This window comes from Helicoverpa armigera, chromosome 17 (genome assembly GCF_030705265.1).
Source record: "Helicoverpa armigera isolate CAAS_96S chromosome 17, ASM3070526v1, whole genome shotgun sequence".
Taxonomy (NCBI): domain Eukaryota; kingdom Metazoa; phylum Arthropoda; class Insecta; order Lepidoptera; family Noctuidae; genus Helicoverpa; species Helicoverpa armigera.
In genome coordinates this window covers 253,844-278,807 of record NC_087136.1, presented here as the reverse complement: position 1 = coordinate 278,807, position 24,964 = coordinate 253,844, and the positions used below count along the sequence as shown (strand labels likewise).

General features: G+C 36.5%; 1 protein-coding gene across 3 annotated transcripts in view; it reads right to left on the bottom strand.

Moving 5' to 3' along the window:
* The window catches only part of LOC110377239 (fibroblast growth factor receptor-like 1), a 142,758-nt gene that overhangs the window by 71,506 nt on the left and 46,288 nt on the right, over window positions 1–24,964 (bottom strand). For all 3 annotated transcript variants that reach the window (XM_064038865.1, XM_049846138.2, XM_049846139.2), the window contains exon 2: window positions 16,413–16,600. In XM_064038865.1, the coding sequence (XP_063894935.1) occupies window positions 16,413–16,551 (139 nt within the window). In that variant the 5' untranslated portion in view covers window positions 16,552–16,600. The remainder of the gene's footprint in view (window positions 1–16,412; window positions 16,601–24,964) is intronic.

The following is a 24,964-nucleotide window of genomic DNA, read 5'->3' as shown; positions in this document are numbered from 1 at the left end:
TAACACTTGGCCGGTGTCGTCAGATTATCTATATTATTCTGTCGCAGTAACTTTGTCTTGGTTCTGTCCCTTTTGGTGATCAGCGAATTAATTGTTTCATTAACGGCCCACTGAGTGCCGTAATTATTTTATATTCGGTAAGTTGAATTAATGTTACATCAAAAGGCTTATCTCCTGTCCGTTCTTTGTTTGAACGCGCTTTTAAATGATAAATTACTTCCAGAATAAAGTGTACATTTAATATTATTATTTCCAATAATGTTGAATTTTCCAGAAATAACATATCATAGATAACATGTGACGTGGCAATTTTAAAGATATTATATTTATTTCATGTAGCATACAGTTTTTGGCCAGTTGATTGATAGACCGGCGCCGACGCTACTGCGGTCAAAATGTCCGTTATATCATTTTCGGTTATGTCAGGACTCGAGGTAGTAAGTACCTACTAAGAAAACTATTTTATTTTCTTTTGTGTATATAAAAAATCTATTTTGGTACCATATTACCTTCTAATATCTCAAATATTTGTACCTTTTCATACTTTATTTATAATCCAAACTCCTCAAGTTAACTCTCAAGCCTTTAAGGCAGGTATTCTGCGATCAGTTGTTGACCTACATCACGCGTCAGATAATGACTGCGTACGGCTCTCTAATGAACCCACTAATTATTTCGACGCCCATAACCGGGGATTTATTGTCCGGGGGGCGCAAGTAGCGGGGGGTCTGGTCTACACGCGCCATCGGCCGCCCAATGTGTGTAGTGATAAGTAGATATCTGTTAATGCTGGTAATAATTATGTGGTGCTCGTAATTGATGGGAAATGCATCTGTGTTCCGTGTTAGATTGGAGTTGTGGTTAGATAAGAGTGGGGTTTGGTTTTATTATCTTTGTCAGAAATTGTGTAGATATAAGAAGAATATTTATTTTAGAATATACATAACATGATAGTTTCCAAAGATAGTTTAAGTTGTGTTTATATCATTAGGTACAGGATTATTTTCGTAATTAGTTTTTGACGCAATAAGCTGTAAACTATTTTATTAAACACACATATCACTGCAGTAACAACTAACAAGTAAATGTTACTAAATCCGGATAATGTGAGCTGTTACATTGTAGTACATTACGAGTAAATCAACTTAGTAAATTCTGTAGCAAAATATTCACTGGGGTATCTCTTTGTACTTGAACTGTGAACTATAAAATATAGTCGGTAGCTCCCACAGGAAATTCCTCGCGTTAATTTGGTCAAAATAAACAGAAAACAACACAGGTTTAATTACGACAAAACCCAGTGGTTTGGCACAAAAACTACACTAAATTAGCACGGGAACTACCCTACAGTCACGTCGGTTTTTTGTTATTTTGGGTACGAGTCGTGAAAGTGAAGAAATTATTAATATTCGTTGTTAGTTATGCTTATAGCTTGGATGTTTAATAAAAGTATGAAATAAAGAATCAGATAAAAATGTGTATAAAAAGAAATTAAATAAAGGTACATTATTTTAATGAAAATACCAGTGGCATTCAACCTCACATCCTCATTTCCATCATACTATGCATGAACTTTTCGCTATCAAGCATAACACTAAATATTACGTAAACTATAGGAAACTTCCAAAGTTTAACTGAATCACGCAGTAAACTTGTGCCCAGAAACGCACCCCGACGCTAAGTGAAGAATTACCCCCTCCAACTTGTTGGCTAGTTAAAAAGGGTGTGTTTTCACTACAGACGAAGTTTTACGAAGTTTACCGAAGTCGACCGAGGTCGGGTAAAGTCGGCTTTACCTGGAACCGCGACTTTGATGCACTTAAGAACGCTTCGCTTTGATGAAAATTTTACTTCTGATATCTTTGGGAAGATGCTGAATGTTTGAATAATAACTTTGTACCACAACTCGAAAAATTGACTTCGATGTCATTTATCCCCTTTAAAAAAATATAAAATTCCACTACGTGGAGTCAGGTATTAAGTGAATAAGTATTGCATAACAATAATTACAGTCACAATTCAAATATTGATAACCTACAAACGTAAATTCCTTTCACTAAATCTAACAGAATCTAAAGTAGTGTCCGAATAAAACGTGGCTAGTCCAGCACAATACGTCACCACGATACGCCGCAGCTTAAGAGCGCATAATTGCACCATTTAACTCTCTTACAGCAGTCGGTACACTTGGCACTCGCACTTTAATCAAATAACGTGCCATCATACCGCTCGCTATTTATCGCGCAGCCCGCAATTGCTCCCATACTTCAACTGGAATTTCACAAAGTGCTACAATTAGTTTTATTCACTAATGCAGCAATGTATTACGCTATCAATTAATATGAGTTATGTTAGTTTAATTAATAACATGCGGAGTGTAATAAAGTATGTTTCATTGTAAATTCAATGATGGAACTGTACTCGTTTGTTTGTTAATTATTCCGTTGTGTTCTGCGGTACGTACGGTGTATTGGATCAGACATGCGTGATAATTGAGCGCCACGTATGTGAATGCCATTCATATTATGTATGTGTCGTCATGCTGTATTTATTTACTCGTTATCCTGTGGAAAATGGTTGTCATTTTCACACTAATAACACCTATGTTTAGTATACTATTGATTTAGTAAAATTGTATTTTAACGAATTAGAATAACCTTGATTCATACCATATTAGTCGACCTTCAAACGAAACCCAATAAATCTCAACCCCATTACGATTCAAAACCGGTTATACCCCGATTTCCTTTCCAAACATTATCCTCATTAGTTTATCCCCCAATTTCCCCCATCGTCATCATTCAGTCGTCGGAAATCGCGACAAAGGATCTTCTGTTAAAGTTAGCCGACAGGGGGCGTGGCAACAGTTACTTTCAATTGCCAGTCGCGTGTGTGTGTGTGTGTGTGTACTAAATAAATTCACTATAAGTGGTATTTGTGAGGACATGTTCCGCTTTCAGTAGAATCCAGATGTTGTCGACTTGTTGTTGGATAAACGGACTGTTATGTTGATGTATGTAGGTATTTTTTCAGAGTTTTGAAGGAAATGAAAATTGTGAGTCTATCTATCTAGTAGGTAGTTTCTTTATTGTCTGGTTGAAGTATATAATATGCCTCTATATTTCCTTTTGTTTTCCACCACTTACCCAATATAAATGAAAATACTTAAGAGTTACGACATCGCTTTCCTCCCGGCGTAACAAACAACAACAAAATTACAAAAATATTCGCTCACACAATACATTACGTCCAAATTGTACATACTTTCTATGAAAATAAGAATTTTTAATAAAAATGTTTAACACAATTGTTGGCACTTAGTAAACAATTTCCATATGGGGGAAGTTTGCATCATTTCATCGTAATAGCTTGTAGCGTAAAGGCGCTACAGACGATACGGCGGCCCCGCCCCGGCTTTTTATTAAATTGCTTCAGCACGGCCGGCCGACGATCCGGCGTCTTACATTAATGTATTGGGTCACGAGGTGTAGTCTACTCGCATAAAACACCACTTCGACGACAGACGTTAATACTTAATTTTATAGTTTTCGCTCATGTGCTCTTGTGACAGGAAAGTGACAGGCACGGAGGGAACAACATTGTAAGAAGGTGAGGCAAGATGTGGTGATGTTACACGAAACCTTTTGAAGTAATTACCAATCATGTACATACTTTTTACACTTCAATTGGTATAAACAATCGTAGAAAGAAGGATGGAAGGAGTCTGTACTATTTTGCAACCCCTCAGGCACTGAAAACCAAAGTCAACAGCAGCAACCACCAGAAACCGTCTAACAATGAAACCCTACAAATTGCTACCAGAGAAAGATGAGAAATCTAACAACCAAACCATAGTTCCTAAAGCCCACATGAAACACGAGAAATACAAAGAGTTACGTCATAAACACAAATTGACCCCCATGCCGCCATTGTTACAATACAAAATATAAAGCCGCGGGTATCAACGTGAATACAATGCTGAAATACACACGCGAGCTTAGCCAAAACCAAAAAACGTAAACTTTCAAAACTGGGAATCGGTTTAGCGAACGTTTTTTGTTTCTACTTCACCAAACCTGTATGAAGCAGTATTATTTTGTGCGGCTAAAATAACTGGGGATATCGTATGCGTATATTGTGCTTTGAATTTACTAGGGTTTCTCAATATTATGGATATTTGATTTACCGCACTTTGTGGTACGGGTAATATCATATTTTAATCCATATTCAACTTCATGATTTTATTTAATATTGATAATTCTTGACTACTAATAACTTGAATACCAAAAACTTAGGTTGACTTTTATAGCATTTAAATCTTTATGCTGTAGTTCAAGCAACATTTCTGACACATAGCCGCATAAAGTAAGCTCAAAATGACTTAAACCGCGAGCAACAGCGAGATCCTATTTATATAAATATTTTCCACTCGGAATATGTTTTACAAAGTTTAAATGTAAACTTGTTGCTTCAAGTGGAGTAGAATTTGTCCACTTACATTATGAGCGTCATCCTTTAAGCCAGATTGTAGCCACGTATAGCCAGCTGATATTTGTAACAAACGTATCTAGCGACTCACGGTATTATACTCTCACTAAATAAGAACGGATTTGTTTGAGAGTGAAGCGGTAGTTTTAAATACATGATTTTGTTGTCGATACCTTTGTGATAGAAGCTTTTTGAGATATACAAAGACATAGATCATCTAAATCTGAATTCGCATTTTCACATAGTTTGTTTCTTGTTTAATTTTTACATTATATTATTTTACCTAAAACACCTACAATCCTACATGAGGGAAATGAGTTTTTGAAAGTGATGTTATTGTACAAAAGCAGCGGACAACACACAACAGCTGCTTAGCACCGACCCTAATCCTAACTAATATTATAAATGTGAAAGTAACTCTGTCTGTCTGTCTGTCTTTTCTTCACGCCTAAACTACTGAACCGATTTGTGTGAAATTTGGTACAGACATAGTTTGGAAATTTAGAAAGGACATAGGATAGTTTTTATTTCAAAAAAAATATAAAATTAAAAAATAAAATTTATTCCGGACATATAGCGCCATCTATTGGTCAAACCAAAAATATGCCGGAAGTCACTATATCATGTGAACGAAGTCGCGGGCAAAAGCTAGTGAAATATAAATAATTAAGCAGCAGATGATTAAGCCGCTTTATGGCGAATCATAAAGCGCTTTATGCTATGGAGACAAAAGTTACATGTCTGTAGATCTTAGATAAGAGAGAACAAGAACAGAAAAGAGGAAGTTGACACTTTAAAATTATTAGAAGTGGACAATAAATTAACATGAAATAAACCAGTTTTAAAAGAACTTAATTGATATTAAATAAAATGTTAATCATCATATGTTTGACTCTTTGATTTAGCAAATAATTTATTTGTGGTTTACAAACACATTACTACAAACAGTGTCAATGAAGCGTTTGGCGATAATTTATTTCTAAATTAACTAGCTAATGTTATAAATTAATTATATTTAGCATTTAAAAATTACAATTTATATAATACTTCGTTGTTGCGACTCAAATACAATGACAAACATTGGGTAGATCCCCTGTGGTCAGTTGTCTGGTTCGCAAAGACCCGGTACTTACACGTCTCGCTAGAAATGCCTAACTCTAGAGAAGACAGCTCGACGTACCACTGTGTACTCCAAATTGTACGCGGACCAACTATTTCAATGTTATTTTGTGCCCCACTTAAGTGCTCTGTGTCAAAGTCTAGAAATTCTTAGGAGAAAATTACTTTCTACTGTCTATATATTGTTTTTTTTTGCGTGACAAAAATAGTGGGAACTATGAGCAACTTGTTCAGATCAGCCCTGGTAGCAGCCTTGATGTCGTGTTACTTTTTTAAGACATTATCCAGGAAGAGGACTGTCCCTCAAAGAGTCTTCTATTCTCCTCATGTTATAATGAACATCATCTCATCATTTTATAAACAACATGAATCCACATATATGATATTTTTTTGTCTGTTAAACTGCAGAGGATGCACAATGAGATGACGGCTGATAGAGGTGTGAGGATGGAAAACACATGTTAAGAACATACGTAGTAGCAAGACAACGATGATTGGATTTCATTAACTGAACTAAGATAAGAAGAACCATTAGTTTAAAAAGATAAAGAATCATTCTAATAACGCGAAAATCCTCCAGAGAGAATCTCGGCAACTAATTAAAACTATTACACAAATAACAAAAACGATTCTATTCTGGAACGATTTTATCTTAATCGCTCAGTTTTATTTGCTAAACATTTTTATTTCTATTTGTTTAAAGAGTGCTCTAATGGATGCTAGCGCGACCCCTGGCCGGGATCTCAGACAAAAAACAAATGAACAAAAACGTTTTTTGCTAACGGCCTAGACCAGGAGGCCGGGTCATTCTAATTGTGGATCAACCCTTGTTACATTTTAATTTATCATGACTATAGTCTGTTTTTTAATCTCGTAGACTAAATTGACACTTGCAAAATGTCAAACTTTCTAATAATTTTGCTAGCTCTGTGGTGCAGTGTTGTACTTACGATACCGGTTCGTTGAATCGTAACTTTTTACAATAAGTCATCCTGAAATAATGGGCTTATCCTTGATGATTACGCATGGCTTTGCGTGGTCAGATATCCCTGGCAGTTTGTAGCACGTCGTACAGCCATGTGTACGTACGTGAATTTTAAATATAAAACTTTGAATGAATATTAAATTCGTCTATTATAGATAAAAAGTTACGATTCAACGAACCGGTATCGTAAGTACAACACTGCACCACAGAGCTAGCAAAATTATTAGAAAGTTTGACATTTTGCAAGTGTCAATTTAGTCTACGAGATTAAAAAACAGACTATAGCTTCCGCAAGCAGTATTGCTACTTCGCACCTGGTTAAAAGAAGTTTTGTAGCCTTCCTCGATACATTGGCTTTTAACATAGTTTTTTTTTTTATCGGCAGTCTTTATGGATAAGACAGCTTTTAACCTTTATTTTTGATATAAAAGATATTTTTTTAAATATATCTAGGTATTCATGGAGGGTTCGAGAATACAATTATGTAACAACTTTAGGCTCGCTACGTAACGTTATTGAGATAAATGTCATTAAATCTGGCTCGCAGCTCTCCAGACACGATAATATTTTTAAAGTAAATGCTTTCTTTGATATTGTACAGTAATTTATTTTGCTGCCCTGATTTATTGTTGCCTAAAACGTTTTAGGCTGAATTGCGATACGCAAACAGTTAATTATTTATACTGCCTGAATTGTTTACAGTAGATTAGATACAATAATTACTAGCAAGCGATTGGGAATCATCATTATAGCGAACATATAAACGGACAGCTGTTTCACACTCAAACACAGAGTTGCAAAATAGTTGAAATTCCTATCGACGTAAGCACACACTAAGCAAAGTAAACAATAGAAATCTGTTTATGTGTGTAAACGTTCGGCGTGTTTACATATTAAATAACGTTTTGGCAAATATCGTGCTCCGTCTCCGGGACTATAGTGTTGTGCCAAATATTTCGAGGCACCGTGTATGCGCATAATTTCACGTGTTTTTGTCGACAACCACGATATGTTTGTATAGAAACGTAAAGTGACATCACTATTTGAGTGTACGAGTGATGTCTTCGTTGAGAATTTCAATGTTTGGGAAAACTTTACAGTCAATACGCGAGCAGATACAGAAGCGCTTTGATCTTTGTTTGTTCGATTTATACTCGAACTAATTTTGTATGTGTTACACGCAGTAACCGAAAGTGTGGCAACAAACGAAATCTCTCGCGTAAAGTACATCATCTCGTGTTTCGTACAGACATCAAAATAAAATAATTCCATTGTAGGCGCGTCGTGTAATCTGTTTAGCGCTTAGTTAAGATTCCGCGCAGTGGCTGAGCTGAAGGTTACGGCCTATTAAGTTGTTCGCGAGCGATGGCCCCCGAACATGTCATTACTCAGGCAGTATTGCCGCCGCGGCCTTATTCTACGACGTGATTTGAACAAGCTCTTACGACCTGCGGCGGGGGCGTACCTCACGCTTAATAGTTCGGAAATAACGGCCAATCGTAAGCATCAGGTAACCTGCTCCACAAAGAAAAGTTTAGTGAGAGAACACACATCTGCCGTCCGCGCTGTGTTTTCATTTCATTCGAACGTATCGTATAAAAACATAATTTGGAATTTTGATTAAATCGAGCTGTGCAAAAAACACAAGTGGAACACAGTGCGCATCTGTGTCTGTTGTTCAAAAAGTCCGTATATTATTACATTATGTCGGTACGTTCATCCTTCTATGGCGCGCTCCGTATTCCATTTATTAAATTACTTTTACTTGGTATAAATGACTGAGTAAACAAGTATTTTTTGCTTTGTCAATTTTACGCGGCGTTCGTAGAAACAGATTTTACAATTTCAATATTCCGAGCGTATTTTTTAAACAAAATGAGAACATGTTTTTTGTTAGTAGCGAGATGGCACGGAGAAACTTATTTGTGATAAAATATGCGGAGATTGTAAAGTGCGCTAAAATTTTACAGAACGCTGTCTACTCAGTAAAAAGAGTATTTTATTTAGTGCTTTATTTTGTAGACTGTTGGTCTTGAATTTTTATTCTTGCGCTCAGACATACTATTTTAATGCACTACTCCAATTTTGGAATTGCGGTTTCCGCTCCGGAGCAATGAAAGCCCCATCGAAATCCATTTGGTAGTTTTTGCGTGACGCAACAAATGGCGGCCGAGCCGGACAAAAACATGGTGGCTTCAGTTCCGACCACACATACACCGAGTGCTCGACAAATGTACCTATGTATGCCTTTTATTATTATATTTCATACCTATTTACCACTCAACTATTTGCGATTCTCGTTTTTGTAATCCTCTTGTATTTTGAGTTTATTAATGGACAAGGATTTATCTCAAAATTAAAAAACCTTCAGTTAATGCAATAATTTAAATGACAGATGTCCAATTGTTATGTTATCGATATCAATTTTTACAGACATGACATAACGTTTGTGAATGAACGCGTTATTAGAGAGCCGTCGGGGGCTGTCAACTGGCCGGCAATATTGTCACTTTAAGCTGCGTTACGATAAATTACAACTGACTAGACTAGATTAGACATGTTGATAGACAGAAAGATTAATAATGGAAATTATATTGTATCGAAAATGATCTTTAGACGTCATGAATATTAAATAAGCCCCAATGCTCAAATTTAGAAGCAAATGTCAAGATTCTTTCTCCGAATTGCTTAAAATAGAACTACTGCCCTGGAAACATAAAAATGTCCTTTCAATTTAATTTCAAGCTGAGCAAAGAATACAGAAAAAATCTCCCATCTTTAACACGTCATCGACATAGAGTAGCGATAAGCAGTTGAACAATTAACTTACGCTATAGGTGACGGAATAAGTTAGTCGCCGTTGTGAGGGCACTTAGCTCATAAAACCATGTCTGACTGTAGGCGGCTAATGTATCCAGTGCTCGGCTAATGTGAGGCAACTCGCTAGTTAGCTCTCGATCTTGTTAATTAAGACAGGCATGCTTGCCGGTCTTGTCCAGGTAACTTGAGAAGGTTCATTTTGAACTAACATTCATGTAGGAGTTACAAGTCTAAAATTACACATCTGTATTAAGCACACATAGCGATAAAATGATCACATAATCAGTGTCATTAAAGAAAAGAACCCAGTAATAAAAAATAAAATAGCCCAATGATTGAGACGAATAATATTAGGCAATTACGACGTAACGTAACATTAACAATACAGATTATCTAGATAACATATTATCATCGTTAGGTAAGTATATGACTGAAATAAAGACCATTGTTCCTTTTTTTTTATTTTAGCAAACTGTAACGTGTTCTCTATTACGCGGGTCTGTGTTATCGCGTGCGGTATAATGCAATAGGCCATTAGGGCGCTGACCTTCTGTATGTTTCTGCCCTGTGTCGCAGGACTCGTTCACCTTCAATTGAATTAGCCGCACCTTTGATGTCAGAGGTTATATTTTTGGCACGCCTGATAGCCGCACCGTCGGTCGGGCTTCATGACGTTACTTTCAGCTCTTTTTTATGGAATAAAAATGTATTAAGTTTGAATTGTTTCTTTAAGTAAGTTTTGTGAAAGCAAATAATTAATCATTTTTAGTAGACTGCCTCCATTGCACTTAAATAGACATTTCGAAATACCACAAAGAAAAACAAAAATAGTTATTTTTATTTTTGAAACTTAAAGCCTTTTGTTGCGATACACTTCAATATCACCACTTGAGAAGGTCTCCATCAAGATAACTTTTTATTTTTTTACTTGTTGGAAAATTTTAACAAAAACCTTGTGTACTTGATATTTGAGGTAACCTAGACAGGTCATGTCATATCTCTTATTGTTATGGTTTGTATGATATCATCGGCAGTCTCCCCAGTTAACAAATATAATTGAGGCATTCACAATTTCACAGCTTATATTTTTTTGTCCCAACATCATTCAAATAATTGAGACTTTCTATTTGCAGAGTAACATTGCTCTTTTTCTTCGTCTTATCTACATAGATCGAGTCATGTTATTGTATGTTTTATTCTTTTACAATACCTACTAGGTACACCTTTACTTATTACATATATGACTTATTGTGTGTTTACGAATAATTGCATGAACAGCAAGTATTATAATTGCTGACTTACAGATTTCTAGACCTAGTACCATTTAACTATATCTATGTATGTACGTATAACAGGAAGGTCACTAAGCAGGATTGGAAACATGAGTCAGCAGGTCAGGTCCCAAACAAACAAGCCAGGTGGCCGATCGATGGCTAGCACCCTAATGTGACGACAACTATTAGGGTTACTGTAGGCTATAGTGTATCATAGGGTCAGCTCTAGTGTGGGGTTGCGGTAGAATAAGGTTTCCCGTGTCTGTTCCTATATCACAAATTGAAGGAGAGACACAGGGGTGGTTTTAGCCAGCTAGAATCCGGCATGCCACTCCACTTATCCCCAAATGAAGAATTTCCTCTCACGGAAAGGCTACTGTTTATCATGCGTGTGTACTGAACATGAGACACAATAAGACAAGAAAAAAAATAGTAATGCTAAAATTAGATGCTTCACCTGTCAATGTATGTAAACACAACATACAAAATCATTCTGTGTTTCAACTTCCAGCACACCTGAATGAATAATTAGTACGTTACAGAGCCGCGTTACACAGTGTACGCTCGCGTTACGCCACAGTGTGCACGCAGCCTTAAGCGCGCTGACTCACCGCACTGTTGGCAACTAATGGCGCGGAACGTGCGCTCTATAGCGCGCCGTGCTTTTACTAACACATTTGTATTCTAATATCGCTCTAACTATTTATATTATAATTAATTTCGCACCCAAAAATGAGCGTTTCCATCTGAAACCATTGTTAATTTTGTTAATACTGTTTATTATAAAGGAAAAGAATCAGATGTATTATGAGTCCATTATTACAAACATTTAAATGGCACATGTCTTTGAAATAAACGGAGTTATTTACAAAGTGAATTATAGATCACGTGTAGAAAATAATTAGATGTCTAAGTTGAACTAAAGCAGTAAAAACGTCTGGCGCTATGATCGTGCAAGCATCCAAGTTATTGTCAAAGTAGACCGTTAACCCGTTCTTTCGGTTTCTTATTAAATTTTTCAGACTACTTGACTTTCACAGAATACCATTCAATAATTAAAATGAAAACACACTTTGAAATCAGCTGAAATCAACTGCGAGACATCAATTTGTTAATTATTTTTCATCTTTTGATGTTCATAGAAACATACCCTCTCCGTCCATGCATGAAATATCGTTTTGCCATTATTCATTCAATTAAATTGAAGCACTTAAGGTTAATTTAATGAAAAATAATTGTTTTACAATTTCAATCATAAAGTAAGTTCTATAGATTTATTTTATTGCGAATTTTATTATTGCAGAGACCGCCAAGCACTTGATAATTCGAAATCAAAAGATAATAGTTTATTGCGCTCAGGCGTTAAGCAGTATTAGAAATTCTTTATAAGTTATTCCATAATTTGATTTCAAATTGTTAAAATAATTTTGTTACCACTCCACAACGGATTGCAAAGTACTTTAAAAAATTAATTTCATTTCGAATACTTCTATGAGCACACATTTTTCTGAAAAAGGGTCGAATCTTTTTTACAAAACAATTTCCTGAGATCGCGGCAGCGGCGGAGTTTATAAATAGACTGATAAGTGCACACACGGAACTCCGCGAGATGAACTCAAAGGTTCCGCCGTGCACAGGACAGACCCTTTGATCTCGCTGACCCTCCTCTCAGCAGCTCACTTCAACGATGTTATCTCGTTTTTTATCTCAACGACGATTTACGACGTACACTCAAATTCTAAGCAAAAAAATATCCTGTATAATTTTGAAAAGTTTTTCTAAACAAACAGCCCAGACCCCCAAGCCGTAGTATCATGTTCCTGAAATAGGTATTTTAAAAGCCTTTTTTAAACAAAGACAGTGAATTGAATTTTTCTTCGAGTAACCCTTTGCAAATAATATCCATTTCAATCAGGATTGTTAAAATCCAAACAAATCGAAGCTTACTTTTCCAATTTTCCTGTGTGGAAATCCTTTACTTCTTATAACTACGTAGATTAAGTGACTTCAAATATATATTTATATAATAAAAGCCCGTCAATAGCTCAAAGCTTTGAACCAGGTTAAAAAATACAAACATCTTAATGGGTAACCTCCATCTTTTTGGTAGGTCGGTTAAATTATATCTATCCTTATACTCAATTTGAGTAAGATGGAGTTCAATCCTAATGGTATTCATATAGAGTTGCGTGCGGTTTTTCCATCTCGCAAATTGTTCACCGTCATACACTGCGCATCATTTTCTAAGCAGAAAGCTAATGTTGGTCACATTCCCCTTACGTTTTGTTTTCCCAATATTCATAGTTTTTTACCTGCTGATATACTGTAGCATACAACTGTAGTATCCCTGCAATCGGCCATTTTGTTCAAACGCGCGGAATTTAGGAAATGCTCACGCTATTTTATATTGGCATCGCATTGTCAAGTTGCTTGAATTGATTGCTTTTTTTTTGAATTAGCAATTTCGGAAATGCTTTTATTGTATGGCCAGTCAACTAAATAATAAAATGTAATAATGACCATTATGTATTTTTTAAAATAACTACTATATTTATAATTATTTAAAATAGTCATAATATTGTCGAACCATGAATTTACACTCAATTTAAACTATGTGGGTATAAAATAGCAAACTGTTCCAAACTATATCGTAAATTCGTACAGCATTCCTAAAATAATACGAATATGTAACAGTAACTCGGTCTATTTAAAATCTCTCAAAATAGTTAAGTAAGAACAACATTTGCTTTAGTTGAATATTCTAGAAGGAATACATTCCGAGAATAAACTTAAAACAGTCGTACAATTTCCACAATTTAGCTCATAAAAATATCCAAGTATGCGGTTATTTTATTCCCGTGGGAAGTGTAGAAATGAAATTAAAATTATTATTTTTATTGCAGTTATATCCTGTATTAAGTTTTCTTCATTCAAGGAAAACTTGAGACAATATACAATGTGTCCCGGGGATAAGTGACCGCCCGAAATTTTTTGAATATTTGTACAAAATTAAGGATAATTTCCTTTATATTTGGGACTTACCGCCTTTGTTTTTTTTTTAATGATTTTTAGTACATACTGTGACGTGCTGCAGTTTTTTTAAGATATTTCCTAAGTTTTTACATCTTTTTAAATTCTTTTTTCTTTATTGACTAGCCGACATCATAGTTTATCAATTAAAATTATCAAACATAACAAAAATGTAATAAAACATTTATTAGAAAAAAAAGAAAATAAAAATTCAAAGAAAATAACGCCTTTTTTTCAGTTTTTTCAAAATAAGTCCAATAAATGCCCCGATAATATCACTTTATTTTAATTTATTAATAAACTACATGATATTTCCTACAATAGCTCACAACAATGTTTGCTGCTATTTCAAACAAATGCAAAAATACAGTCAGTTGAAATTTGAAAAACAAGAGCAAAGCCTGTTATTAACAGGCCTGACAATAAAATTTTTTTAATGATTTTTTTCAAAAATATAAATGAAATTATCCTTAATTTTGTACAAATATTCAAAAAATTTCGGGCGGTCACTTATCCCCGGGACACATTGTATATTCCTATTGACAGCATTTTATGTTATGCCTTTCATATCTATTTTTGTCAATACTTTTTAACTCTTGTGTTAGTAAATAAGTATTCAGCTTTGAAGTAGTCCTAGGCTTCCAATATACCTATAGTTTTATATTTCATGCTTTTTGTTTACGGAATTATAGAACTAGAATCTGCTTCTCACGAATATTTTCAGGAATATCGAACAAATTCTGTGTACAAACAAACGTGTTCACGACTCACTGAAACCTGATATCTATGTATTTTCCTCGGTATTCTAATCTCGCTAAAGATTTCATTTCGCTCAATCCGGCCGCCGGCGCCGGTGCAAAATATCGCGTTACTGGAGCGGCGGCCATTTTGTTTTTATCGTCTAATTAGCGCTCACGGAGATTTTTTATTTTATTTTTATAAGGAAAGTTATTTCTATTAAATCAGGGAATTTAAACGAAATGTTTCTCGGGGATGTCAATAAGGAAGTAGAAATAGGAATAGCTTAAATGTTAATTAAGACAGTCGATTCAGTAAGAGGTGCCGACTCTACGGTAGCATACCGAAAATGTGAGTGTAGGAACGTTCTATTGTAGGAAAATATAAAGTTTTCGTTTTTGTATCGTCGCGTACAGTGCGCGCTTTATTTCCTTTGTTTCCAATTCCGCAGTTTCGTATAAAAAATGTTTCCTGCAGCCCGAAATCTCTGTAGCTCGTAGTTACCATATTCTCAATAAAAAATCAGTGTGCAGGTTTTACACGATTCATTCCATTCGATTGGCGAGGAATGAAGAAGGAGCGGTATCGAGATCCGTGGGAGCTCGCTCGCTGATCCGCTCCGATTGATATCGCTCTGTGTCAAGGAATATTTTTTGCTTCTGATCGTCGTTTATGATTGATATGTATCGCACGTGATTTGTTGAGTCACGTGAATCATTCCTCGATATATTGTGAGTGATTTTGATTTGAATTCAACGTGTCCCAGGTTTTCTATTATGATTCACTATTGGCATACCTAAAAATGTATAGGCGGGTTGCAATAATATATTATAAAGATATTTTATTCATAACTATCCGAATAATATTTATTCAATATTTTATTTACCTACGCAGATAGTAAATAGGTACATTATAATAATAGGTATTTTTTAGAGTGAGTTCTAAACACACACTAACACATTATTTCGAGAGAACCCAATTACCTAAATAGTAATATAATTCTACGCCGGTTCTCTAAGCTAAATTCAGTGGCAGTCACATTTATATTTAACCGTTTTATTCTCACATTATACCGTAGCACTTTATCTCCAGCACCCATGAAAAATAAATCTCAGCGCAACAGTCGCTTCATACGTATACGTTCCATCGTTAGGAGTCAGTAAAACTTGATATTGTATTAAATTGTAAATGTTCACTATCACAGGTTAGTTTTATCACGCTGCATAATTAAATGCGTCGTAATATCACCTCGGCGTGGTCGTATTTATACTCCGAAACTGCGGAGTGTTCGCGCCCCTCACTACAAAGTTAGTAACGCGCTCCGGTTACTCGCGTTTTATGTTAAACCTGTGCTCCGGCGCGGATCCAGCATTTCCCATCTCATTCACAACGCGCAATAGAACGTGTTTTTTGTGATATTTCCATTCTGGATAGTGGGGTCTTTGTTTTATTTCCCGAATAGAATAAGTTATGGCCGGGGTTTAAGGGAATATTTTAGCTAGATTCTCGGCGAATATCGCAAGTTTCTTTATCTGTTGAATTTCCAGCTATTTTTGTTAAAACTTTCAAGAATTGAAATACGCATTAAACAAGAGCTCAAACTTATCACTTAAGTTTTCTTATCTTCTTGAAAAATAAATTGCTTGATAAGTAATTAAGATTTAACTGTCTATTCATTAGAGATAAAGGTTTTGCTGACAAAACTTTACGAATTATCAGGTCAGATATTATTAGAAAGACTGATAGGTAAAGTTTTGAACGTAACGATATATAAAATGTCAACTTAACGTAGGTTTAATTTGTCCGATGGGTCACATTCAGTTCTGTTTGAAGAGGGCGAAATTGTCTTTTTTAGCTGACAGCCGCGCGTCTCGAGCATTTTTCACGAATGCTTCAGATTTATTTGAAGTCCTTGTGCGCTCTAGAACATTCTGTTAGTCGTGTATTACGGGACTTACCTCCGCCAGGTATGGAGGCAGTAGTGGCGACGCAGAAGCAGTGCAGCAGCAGCGAGAGCAGCATGTTCGTTGTCATGGTAACGCGGACGCTGCTCATGGTGGACTCATGGTCGCCGGCTCCCGACTGGCGCCCGCTCATTTCGTCTTCATCTTCATCCTGGGGTGTGATCTTACATCACTGGGGACTCTGTAACAAACAGAGATATCATATTAGATTAATGTTAACATACCTAACGCATTTTGACCCGACGACTAAACTGACGCTTTATATTGTAAAGGCCTATAAGTCAAAACAAAATCACATTTTTAATTATATTACATTAACAGTAGCGTAAAATAATTTTAATTAGAACAACAATCCTTTCTTCTGTCCTTTATAGTTCTTTTACGCAGTCTGTCTACATCTCTGTATTCTAACTCTCCCCTGCTACGGGTCTGCTGGAAGATATTTCATTAGAAATAAGCAGTACCTTTGTACTATTTTATGTTACTTCTAATTCTTTCATGTGTTCACTGCATACATAAATGGTTAAATAAATAAACAAATCAAACTATGCACAATATTTAAAGCCTAGAGAAACGAGGCAATAGATCTAACAAATGTAGCGATCAAGTCCTGAAGTGTAGTTAGCTCAGTTGTATAGTTGTCTGTCCGTCTGTGTCGGCGTGTGTCTAACCGCATTGATATTTCAACTGGCTGATGTCTAACCCGGTTTAATGGATGACACGTACGGACATTCCTTTGTCGACGCTCGTCATGTATTTATGCATAAATTGTGTTTGACCGAGTGTTTCTCGGCCTGAGAGGTCTTGTCATTGAACAGCGATTCATTTGATAGTGATTTAGATCAGGTTTTTGGGCTATTAGTTATATTAATTCTTCAAGTAGGTACCATTGACCAATTACCACTGATTTATTTATCTACTATACTAATATACTACTAATATTATAAAGCTGAAGAGTTTGTTTGTTTGTTTGAACGCGTTAATCTCAAGAACTACTGGACCGATTTAAAAAATTCTTTCAGTGTTAGATAGCCCATTTATCGAGAAAGGCTATAGGCTACTTTTTATCCGGCTTCGTGCCGTGGTTCCTACGGGATGCGGGTGAAACCGCTGACAGAAACTAGTATTTTATATATGGAAAACAGATCTTCAAAAAAAATGACAAGAGAATTGTAATTTAATGTGACATGTCGCAAACTGATGCACAGGCAGAGTTTCGTGTGTTAAAAATGCTGCAACATAGGTAAATGAGTACAGGGATGACGTACAGGGATGGTGTACATAAATAAATTAAATAAGTTTTGCTAAATACATCAGTTTATGTTCAGTCCCTGCAGTACCAACGTGAACATTTCTCAATTTTATCTCAATCTTTCTTCAGAAAGCTTCTCCCAGAAGACCAAACTAAAATAAACCTCGATTGGCCTCACTCGGTCTATAGAAACTCTAACTTTGCTTTTGTTCGACTCACGACGTTGCACTGCCACCTATCAATACTACATAAAATTTTATATCAGCACTGACTTGAAAGGAAGCAGAAAAATCTACATTTTCTCGAACTAGGACGTGTAGGAAAATAAATGCTGCAGAGCTGTGCGCAGTTATATAATTAAAGTAGCACTGATTTGGCACCAGATACAGCCATGCCAAAACTTTTTAGAAGATACGAACACGAGTGTTTGTGCCACCAACTAGTTCTACAGTTTAACGACCCCACTCAATTATTTGATATTCTCAAGCTTTATAAATAAACATTCTGCCTCGATTTAGAATATAAGGACGTATTTAAATAAATGAATGCAAATAGTAAATGGATTCCTGTTTTACTAGGTATAACTTAGTGCAGATATGTATTTATGCTAGTATACAAGTTCGCAACTAACTGACAGTACACAACTCGCTATAGCGTCTGAGCAGTTTACACAAGTTACAGCAAGAAGTTCAACAGTGAAGCATAAATTGTCCATAACATAAGTAAGTGGCGTCCCTCGGCCCAGCAGTCACACCAGCACTTAATGGTTCGATATCTCATTCCTGAATTACCTATTACCAAACCAGAATAATAGGCACTCGGGATAATAGCGGGAACTGCGGCGTCTCGCGTACCTCCAATTTAGTGAAACAAAGTAAAGAGATCAATTAATTAACAGTTCTAATAGATAGGTAGTGGTCTGCTCCAAGATGGATGGCCTCTCACGGAGCCTTTGTGCTGCGAGAGAGACGTCGGGACTTCTAAACGAAGTTATTCCAAAATTGATGTTGCTCCGTTATTTCTTTAACAAGCTAGCTGCTCGAATATCTCGACGGACTTTTTGATACGAAAATAAATCGAACTTTAGGAAATAACGAAACGGTAGAGTATAAAAGCCGATTGTATCAAACTTATACAATTAAACTATTTTTGATGGAAATTCTTGAATATCGTCGTAATCTGCTGACGCCCACAGCGACTTGACGACTCACAAAAGAACAACAAGCAGAAAAACGATCGTAAAACAATGAAACGTCCATCGGTACATTCGCAACACAACATTACCTGCCCATAACATTATCGGCGCCATAAAGATCCTCGTTGTACCAAATACGTATAGCAAATGCTCGCAATTTACTTTATTGCAGTCTGCGTATCACGGCCAGCGCTCCGTGAGCTGTCAGCGCGCGTACTCCAGCCCGTGCCTCGTCCGGGTAGCCCGGGTAGGAGGGGCGGGGCGGGTCAACGTCATTTGGTTGTAGATATAGGTTTCGTGAGCTCGTTCCGCGACAATTTTTTTCAAGCCAAATTCGGTGCACGAGATCTCTATTTGTCAAACATGCCCCGGGGGGCGCGTAGTGCCTCGAGTGTCGCCATCGCGCCATGTAAACGAGGCCTGCGCGGTGCTGTGACGTCGCCATCAATTCCGGAGACGTTACGCGTAATAACATTATATCGTCCGCTTAATTTTCAGAGCTTATTTAAGTTGGGTTTAAGCACTCGTCGAGATAATTCCTGTTTAAAGTGTCGCTCACGTATCATGTCAACATTTTCACACGTACTGTAATTTATCGCTTTGAATAATACTTTCTAAGAAAGTTTGAATGTGCAAAAGTCACTTTGAGAGTATTTTGCGGATTTAAGAAAACTTACATAATTGTTTTCAGATAGTACCTACAAAGTTTCATGATCTGCCTAGCCTTTTTCCAACTATGTTGGGAATGACTTCCAGTGTAACTGGATTCGGCTGAGTAGTGTTGTACATAGAGTGACTGCATATCTGACCACCACAACCCAGATAGTGAGTGGCCCCAGAGAGTATCTGGACCACCGAATAGCCATAAAGACCGCGAAAGATGTTATCGTGCCTTTAGAAACACGAAATAACTCGTTATGATAAGATGGACACCAATGCATGGAGCTACCGCACCAAACGTTGCTTAACCTCTTGATCGATCAATCCGGACGGGTGTGCCACGAGCCACGAGCTCATCCTACGAAGTATCTACAATGTTTATGCAGAAAAATTATGTTTTTTCCTTAGCAGTCTGTGGAATGAAATGAAACCTTAATAAAAATAATATCTTCTTGTATCTCTTCCTGTACAAAGACTCATAATTTCAACGTCGAAATAAAAACGCGTTCTATAAAAATAATTTGTAACAAAACTTAGACGACGTCGGTTCCTCGCGGAATTTAAAAACACTGACATTACTTCTAGAAACTTGTGTAAGAACGAAATACACGGTTTCATCTGTTGAACAATTTGTTTCGCGACGCCGACGGACGGTTTTTATCCGTCACTCGCAACACTAATTACTAAATGAATGTTTTAGTGCAAAGAGTTTAAACCAAAGTGTTCTTACGTTAACTTTCATTAGTACAAGTATCGTTAAAAGTCGTTGACCTTGCTCATCCGAGTCGATTACTTGTAACTTGTAACGTTAGGGTTATATTACTTGGAACTTTGGGCCAACACTCAAAATGGTGGACGTGTAATTTTGGAGATGGCTCAAATATAGCCCTGTCCGAATAATAGCTGCTAGAAAATAAACTTTGTAATTTTCTGATTTGTCTACAAATTGCAAAACTTTAAAAAAACCATTTTAGGCCAAATTATATTTATGTTAGTGAGAATTGCTGTCAATCTTACTTTACTTTTACTTTAATTACGAAAAAGCTATTAAAGTTATTCTTGCAACATATTCTATAACACGAAATAGCTATTTAACATGATCAGTGTGACGGTATTCCATTCAATGTAATGGCATTGGGTATTAATTTCCGACATAAGTTGATTATCGAGAGGATACACGTCTTAAAAGCTTTTACGAGCGCCCTGGAGTTCCCGTTGACTTAGTATAACGGCATTAATATGTCAAACTTCAAAGCCGGCGGCGCCGCACTCCTTTGTCGCAGCCGAATAATTAACATAGTTTACGATCAATTTCGAATTCATCTATAACGCACACATGCTCATCCTGTTCCAACTGAACACTGCGTCTGCTATTGTGAACACTCAGTTCAAGAGAATAGAACATCAAAAGTCTCATATAATTATATTTTTTATTTTATTTCAACTTAACAAAACAATGTTCTAACAAAAAGTTTTAATGAATTAGTCTCGTAATGTGACCCTAACTCTGTATAATATTTATGAGACATTTCCCACCTCATAATGCGAACTTATAATTTAAAATTACATTAAAATATTTTTAGGACTTTAGGTGAACCTTGAAATATCTTTCGTGAGATTATTCTTGTTGAGTATTAATCGGGACAGTTTAAGGGAATACTGATTACAAATAAATCAATAGGTAAATGGTAGGCTAGAGAAACAATGAAACAATCAGGTAACATAAAAGTGAGCAATGCTTCTGAAACTAATAGCATAATAGTGTAGCATGGTGAGTTGATGACCGGCGGGCAGCACCGCGATGACCTCCTCAATCCCTGCCTAATCCCGTCCAGATTACAATCCGACCGGCCTATTTGTACATTAAGTGGGCCTCCCCCATTAGTTTGAAGAGGTTCGTGATTAAATCGATCCGTGACTGAGTTTGGCACTAATCTGACGATAAATTTATTCTGCGTATAAACTTGTTGCAAACACGTATAAATTGTTTCAAGTATTATGCGGAGATGTCGTCTGCTTGAATTAGTTTTATGTGAGCACAATGGGGTGATTATGAATGTGCAGCTGGATAAAATGTGTTTTTTACTTCGTGGGTTATTTGTTACAAAAGCAATTAGCTAAAACTAGTTGGCTGTGAAACATAAAAGCTTTATTTTATGTATGTAACGCTACGTCATTTCGAATTAAATTAACGTTGTGATTATAATCAGTCATTGTTCTTTGATAATTCTGAAACGAAGATCTAAAATTGGTATTTTATTATGTGACAGGGTTGGAACAATTACAAACACCAATTTTTATTTTAGATATGAAGTAAATCACTGATTAAATGCAGTATTTCTTTTAATACGCGTCAATGCACAGTGCAATGGTGCATCAAACCTCGTTTGTACAGCAGTAGATATTAAACACAGGTTGCCATGTTTTGCAGCTGTGCCGGCGTCACCTCGCCCAATGTGGCGAGTCAAATCACATTGCGAAGCTTAATATCCCGACACGGTTGCGCGCAGTCGGACGCGTGCCAAAGCCAGATTATTGTTAGTCGCCACTGGGTCTTTGCACCAATCGCCACTTGGCACCAGCCCCGCACACGACTGTTCTTTATTTTCATCTGTCAACACGAATTTATAAAGCTCCTAACTGTAATCACGAATTCGTTTTAGGTATTTGTCACCAAGCAAACGTATTTTTCATTCTGTCATTCCTAAAATAAAAGAACCTCATAGGCACTATACAGCATAATAAATAAAGACCTAAATTAGCTTTTGAGTTGCCAGTCATGTGTAGAAACTCAAAAACATAAATGTCACGTTTTATGATTACAAAGTAATTAAAAGCCGCATCAAACGTGTGAATAAAACCATTAAAGCAACAAGAACACTTCACTTTAGCGGTGTCCTAGCGTTCATTAAAGGGTGGAGTACCTCAAGGCAGCGTAATGGGGCCGCTACTTCTCCCCCTTGTTATCTCATACGATGCCTCCTTTGTGCGACCGTATTGTATACTCCGTTAGTTGTATCTGTCCTGTGTAGCTCCACCTGCAGCGATCGTTAGGGCCACACAGTTACCGCATTGTTTGTATTGTACAATTAGTTTAACTGAACTGTTTTGAGTTTGTAAGTTCAGTGCTACTTCGTCTGTTTCTGTTACAGATTTTGATTTTGCTACAAAGTTGTTTGTTGATCGTGTGTTTTGTTTGCAAGAAGTTTCGTGTAAATGTAAATTTCGGTTTAAATCTGGAACCCCAACCACCAAGAGTTTTTCATCATTGCATTGGCTACTTTAATTTATTTTATGTCAGACATCTTACACATACAATGGTTTTAATCATTCTGAAAATTGATGTTTCTAGAATACCTGTTTTTAACCGACTTCCCAAAAAGGAGGAGGTTATCAATTCGGCCGGTATGTTTTTTTTTTTCTATGTATGTACATCGATTACTCCGAGGTTTATGGACCGATTTACGTGATTCTTTTTTTGTTCGACTCGGAATAGCTGCCAGTTGGTCCCATAGTCATCAGGTCAGGATCTGATGATGGAAACCCTGAGAAATCGAGGGCAACCTTCGAAAGTTGTAGGCATACATAGGGTAAAAACTTGATACTCAGGTGTACGCCTAAAAGCACTATTCAACAGTGAAGATTTGAAGCTGATCTGATGATGGAAACCAGAGAGGGTCGAGGGAACTCGACAACTGAATATGTAAACTACCTCGTGTTTGGGCTTTAATTATTTGTATTGACAAGACCTTTGCAACAGTGAAGGTTTGAAGCTGACCTGATGATGGAGACCAGAGAAAGTCGAGGGAACTCGACAACTGAATATGTAAAATACCTCGTATTTGGACTTATATTCTTTGTATTGATGAGAACTTCCCACTTGTATGGATAGTGACAACTATACGTATCACTGAAAAGCTTTAAATAAAAACCTTTTTTACAAAAAAATTAAACCGACTTCCCAAAACACTAAAAAGCAAAAAATGCAATGCACCTAAAAATAGTTTTTTTTTGCTTTTTAGTGTTATGGGAAGTCGGTTTAATTTTTTTGTAAAAAAGTTTTTTTGATAACAAACGGCAGGTGTATGAGGATCTTTAAATGAACGAAGACTGTGGTATTCAAGTTTCAATTTTCATACAAGCCGCCACTAGCGGCGCAGTAATAATCCGATCACAATATACGCAGAAATACGGAATAAATCTCACCGCTATCGGATATTCCATCAGCATTTCATACATTTAACATCTGTTTCCATTTCATTGACCGGTGCAAAGAGCATTATTTCCAACCGACGCAGACGGCATTACGGGCATTAACACTGTACAGATAAAATAAATAATTTCCAAGGAGCGATAGAAAAGATGATGTCAATAATTTATTATTTTCGTTTCCTTTTAAAACGATGCCATTAGCGTTCCGCTGAGTGCTCCCCTCTCTTCTCTCCTGCTCGAATATTCGCTTTTAAAGGAAAATTTCTAGAACAACCTCACCGTTACCGTGAGGATGTCTAAATTTTATCTTGCATTAAGTAAATCGGGCTTTTTGCTTATCAAATTTCTCTGGCTGTCCGCAAAGGTAACGTAAATGTATGTTTGATCAAATTTCAAATACTTCCAAGTCTTTCTTTAGTCGCTGCCGTGAGTAATGATGATGAGTGTAGCAATTTTCTCACCGATTTCTTTTAGGTATTAAAGCCTCACTGACAAAACAGCTCCAAAGAGTTACAAAATCTCGAGGACAAGTCTGCTCGACACTTTTATATGAATTTGTTAGAAAACGCTTTACGATTTGCTGGCTTCTTGGATCGCGTTCAAAAGTCCATTTTAAATAAAACTGTATTACTTGCAGAACTCTTTGAATGAAGAAGGGGTGCAAAGAAAAGGTTTATAAGAGTGTAAGAATTTGTACAAGCCACTGAAAGGCCTATATCTGTGGTAACTGCATTATCCGATAGACGGTCGGCCGCTGAAAGAGAATCCAAAGTGGCTCTAATGAGACCAACACAAAGGCTATCAAGTTGTAGAGTGAAAAGGTCGCGGTGACGTAACCGCTCTGTAGTGCTTCTTATAAAACGTCGATTACCGTTCAAGCGTTCCCATTGTACTAAACCCTAAAATGGCCCGAGGCTGTCGGTAGTGCGTGGGACCATTATCGCTGGCTCTTTTTGTCCCCTCGTCCCTTTTTTGCTCATGGTCCCGTGTAAGACAGATACGGAATGGGTAATAATTGGAGTTAAAACCTTTTTTGTTGGTGTCGTTTTGGATTTTAATGCGATTTCAGTCCTTTTAACCCCTTTGTTTGATTTAATTTTGCAAGTCATTAGCTTGTATCAATTGTTGTATGTGTACGAGCCATTACATTCCTTAGAGTTTCGTACAATGTTATCGGGTCTTTTCAAATTTTAATGATAAAATTATTGAAATTATGAATGCTTTTAA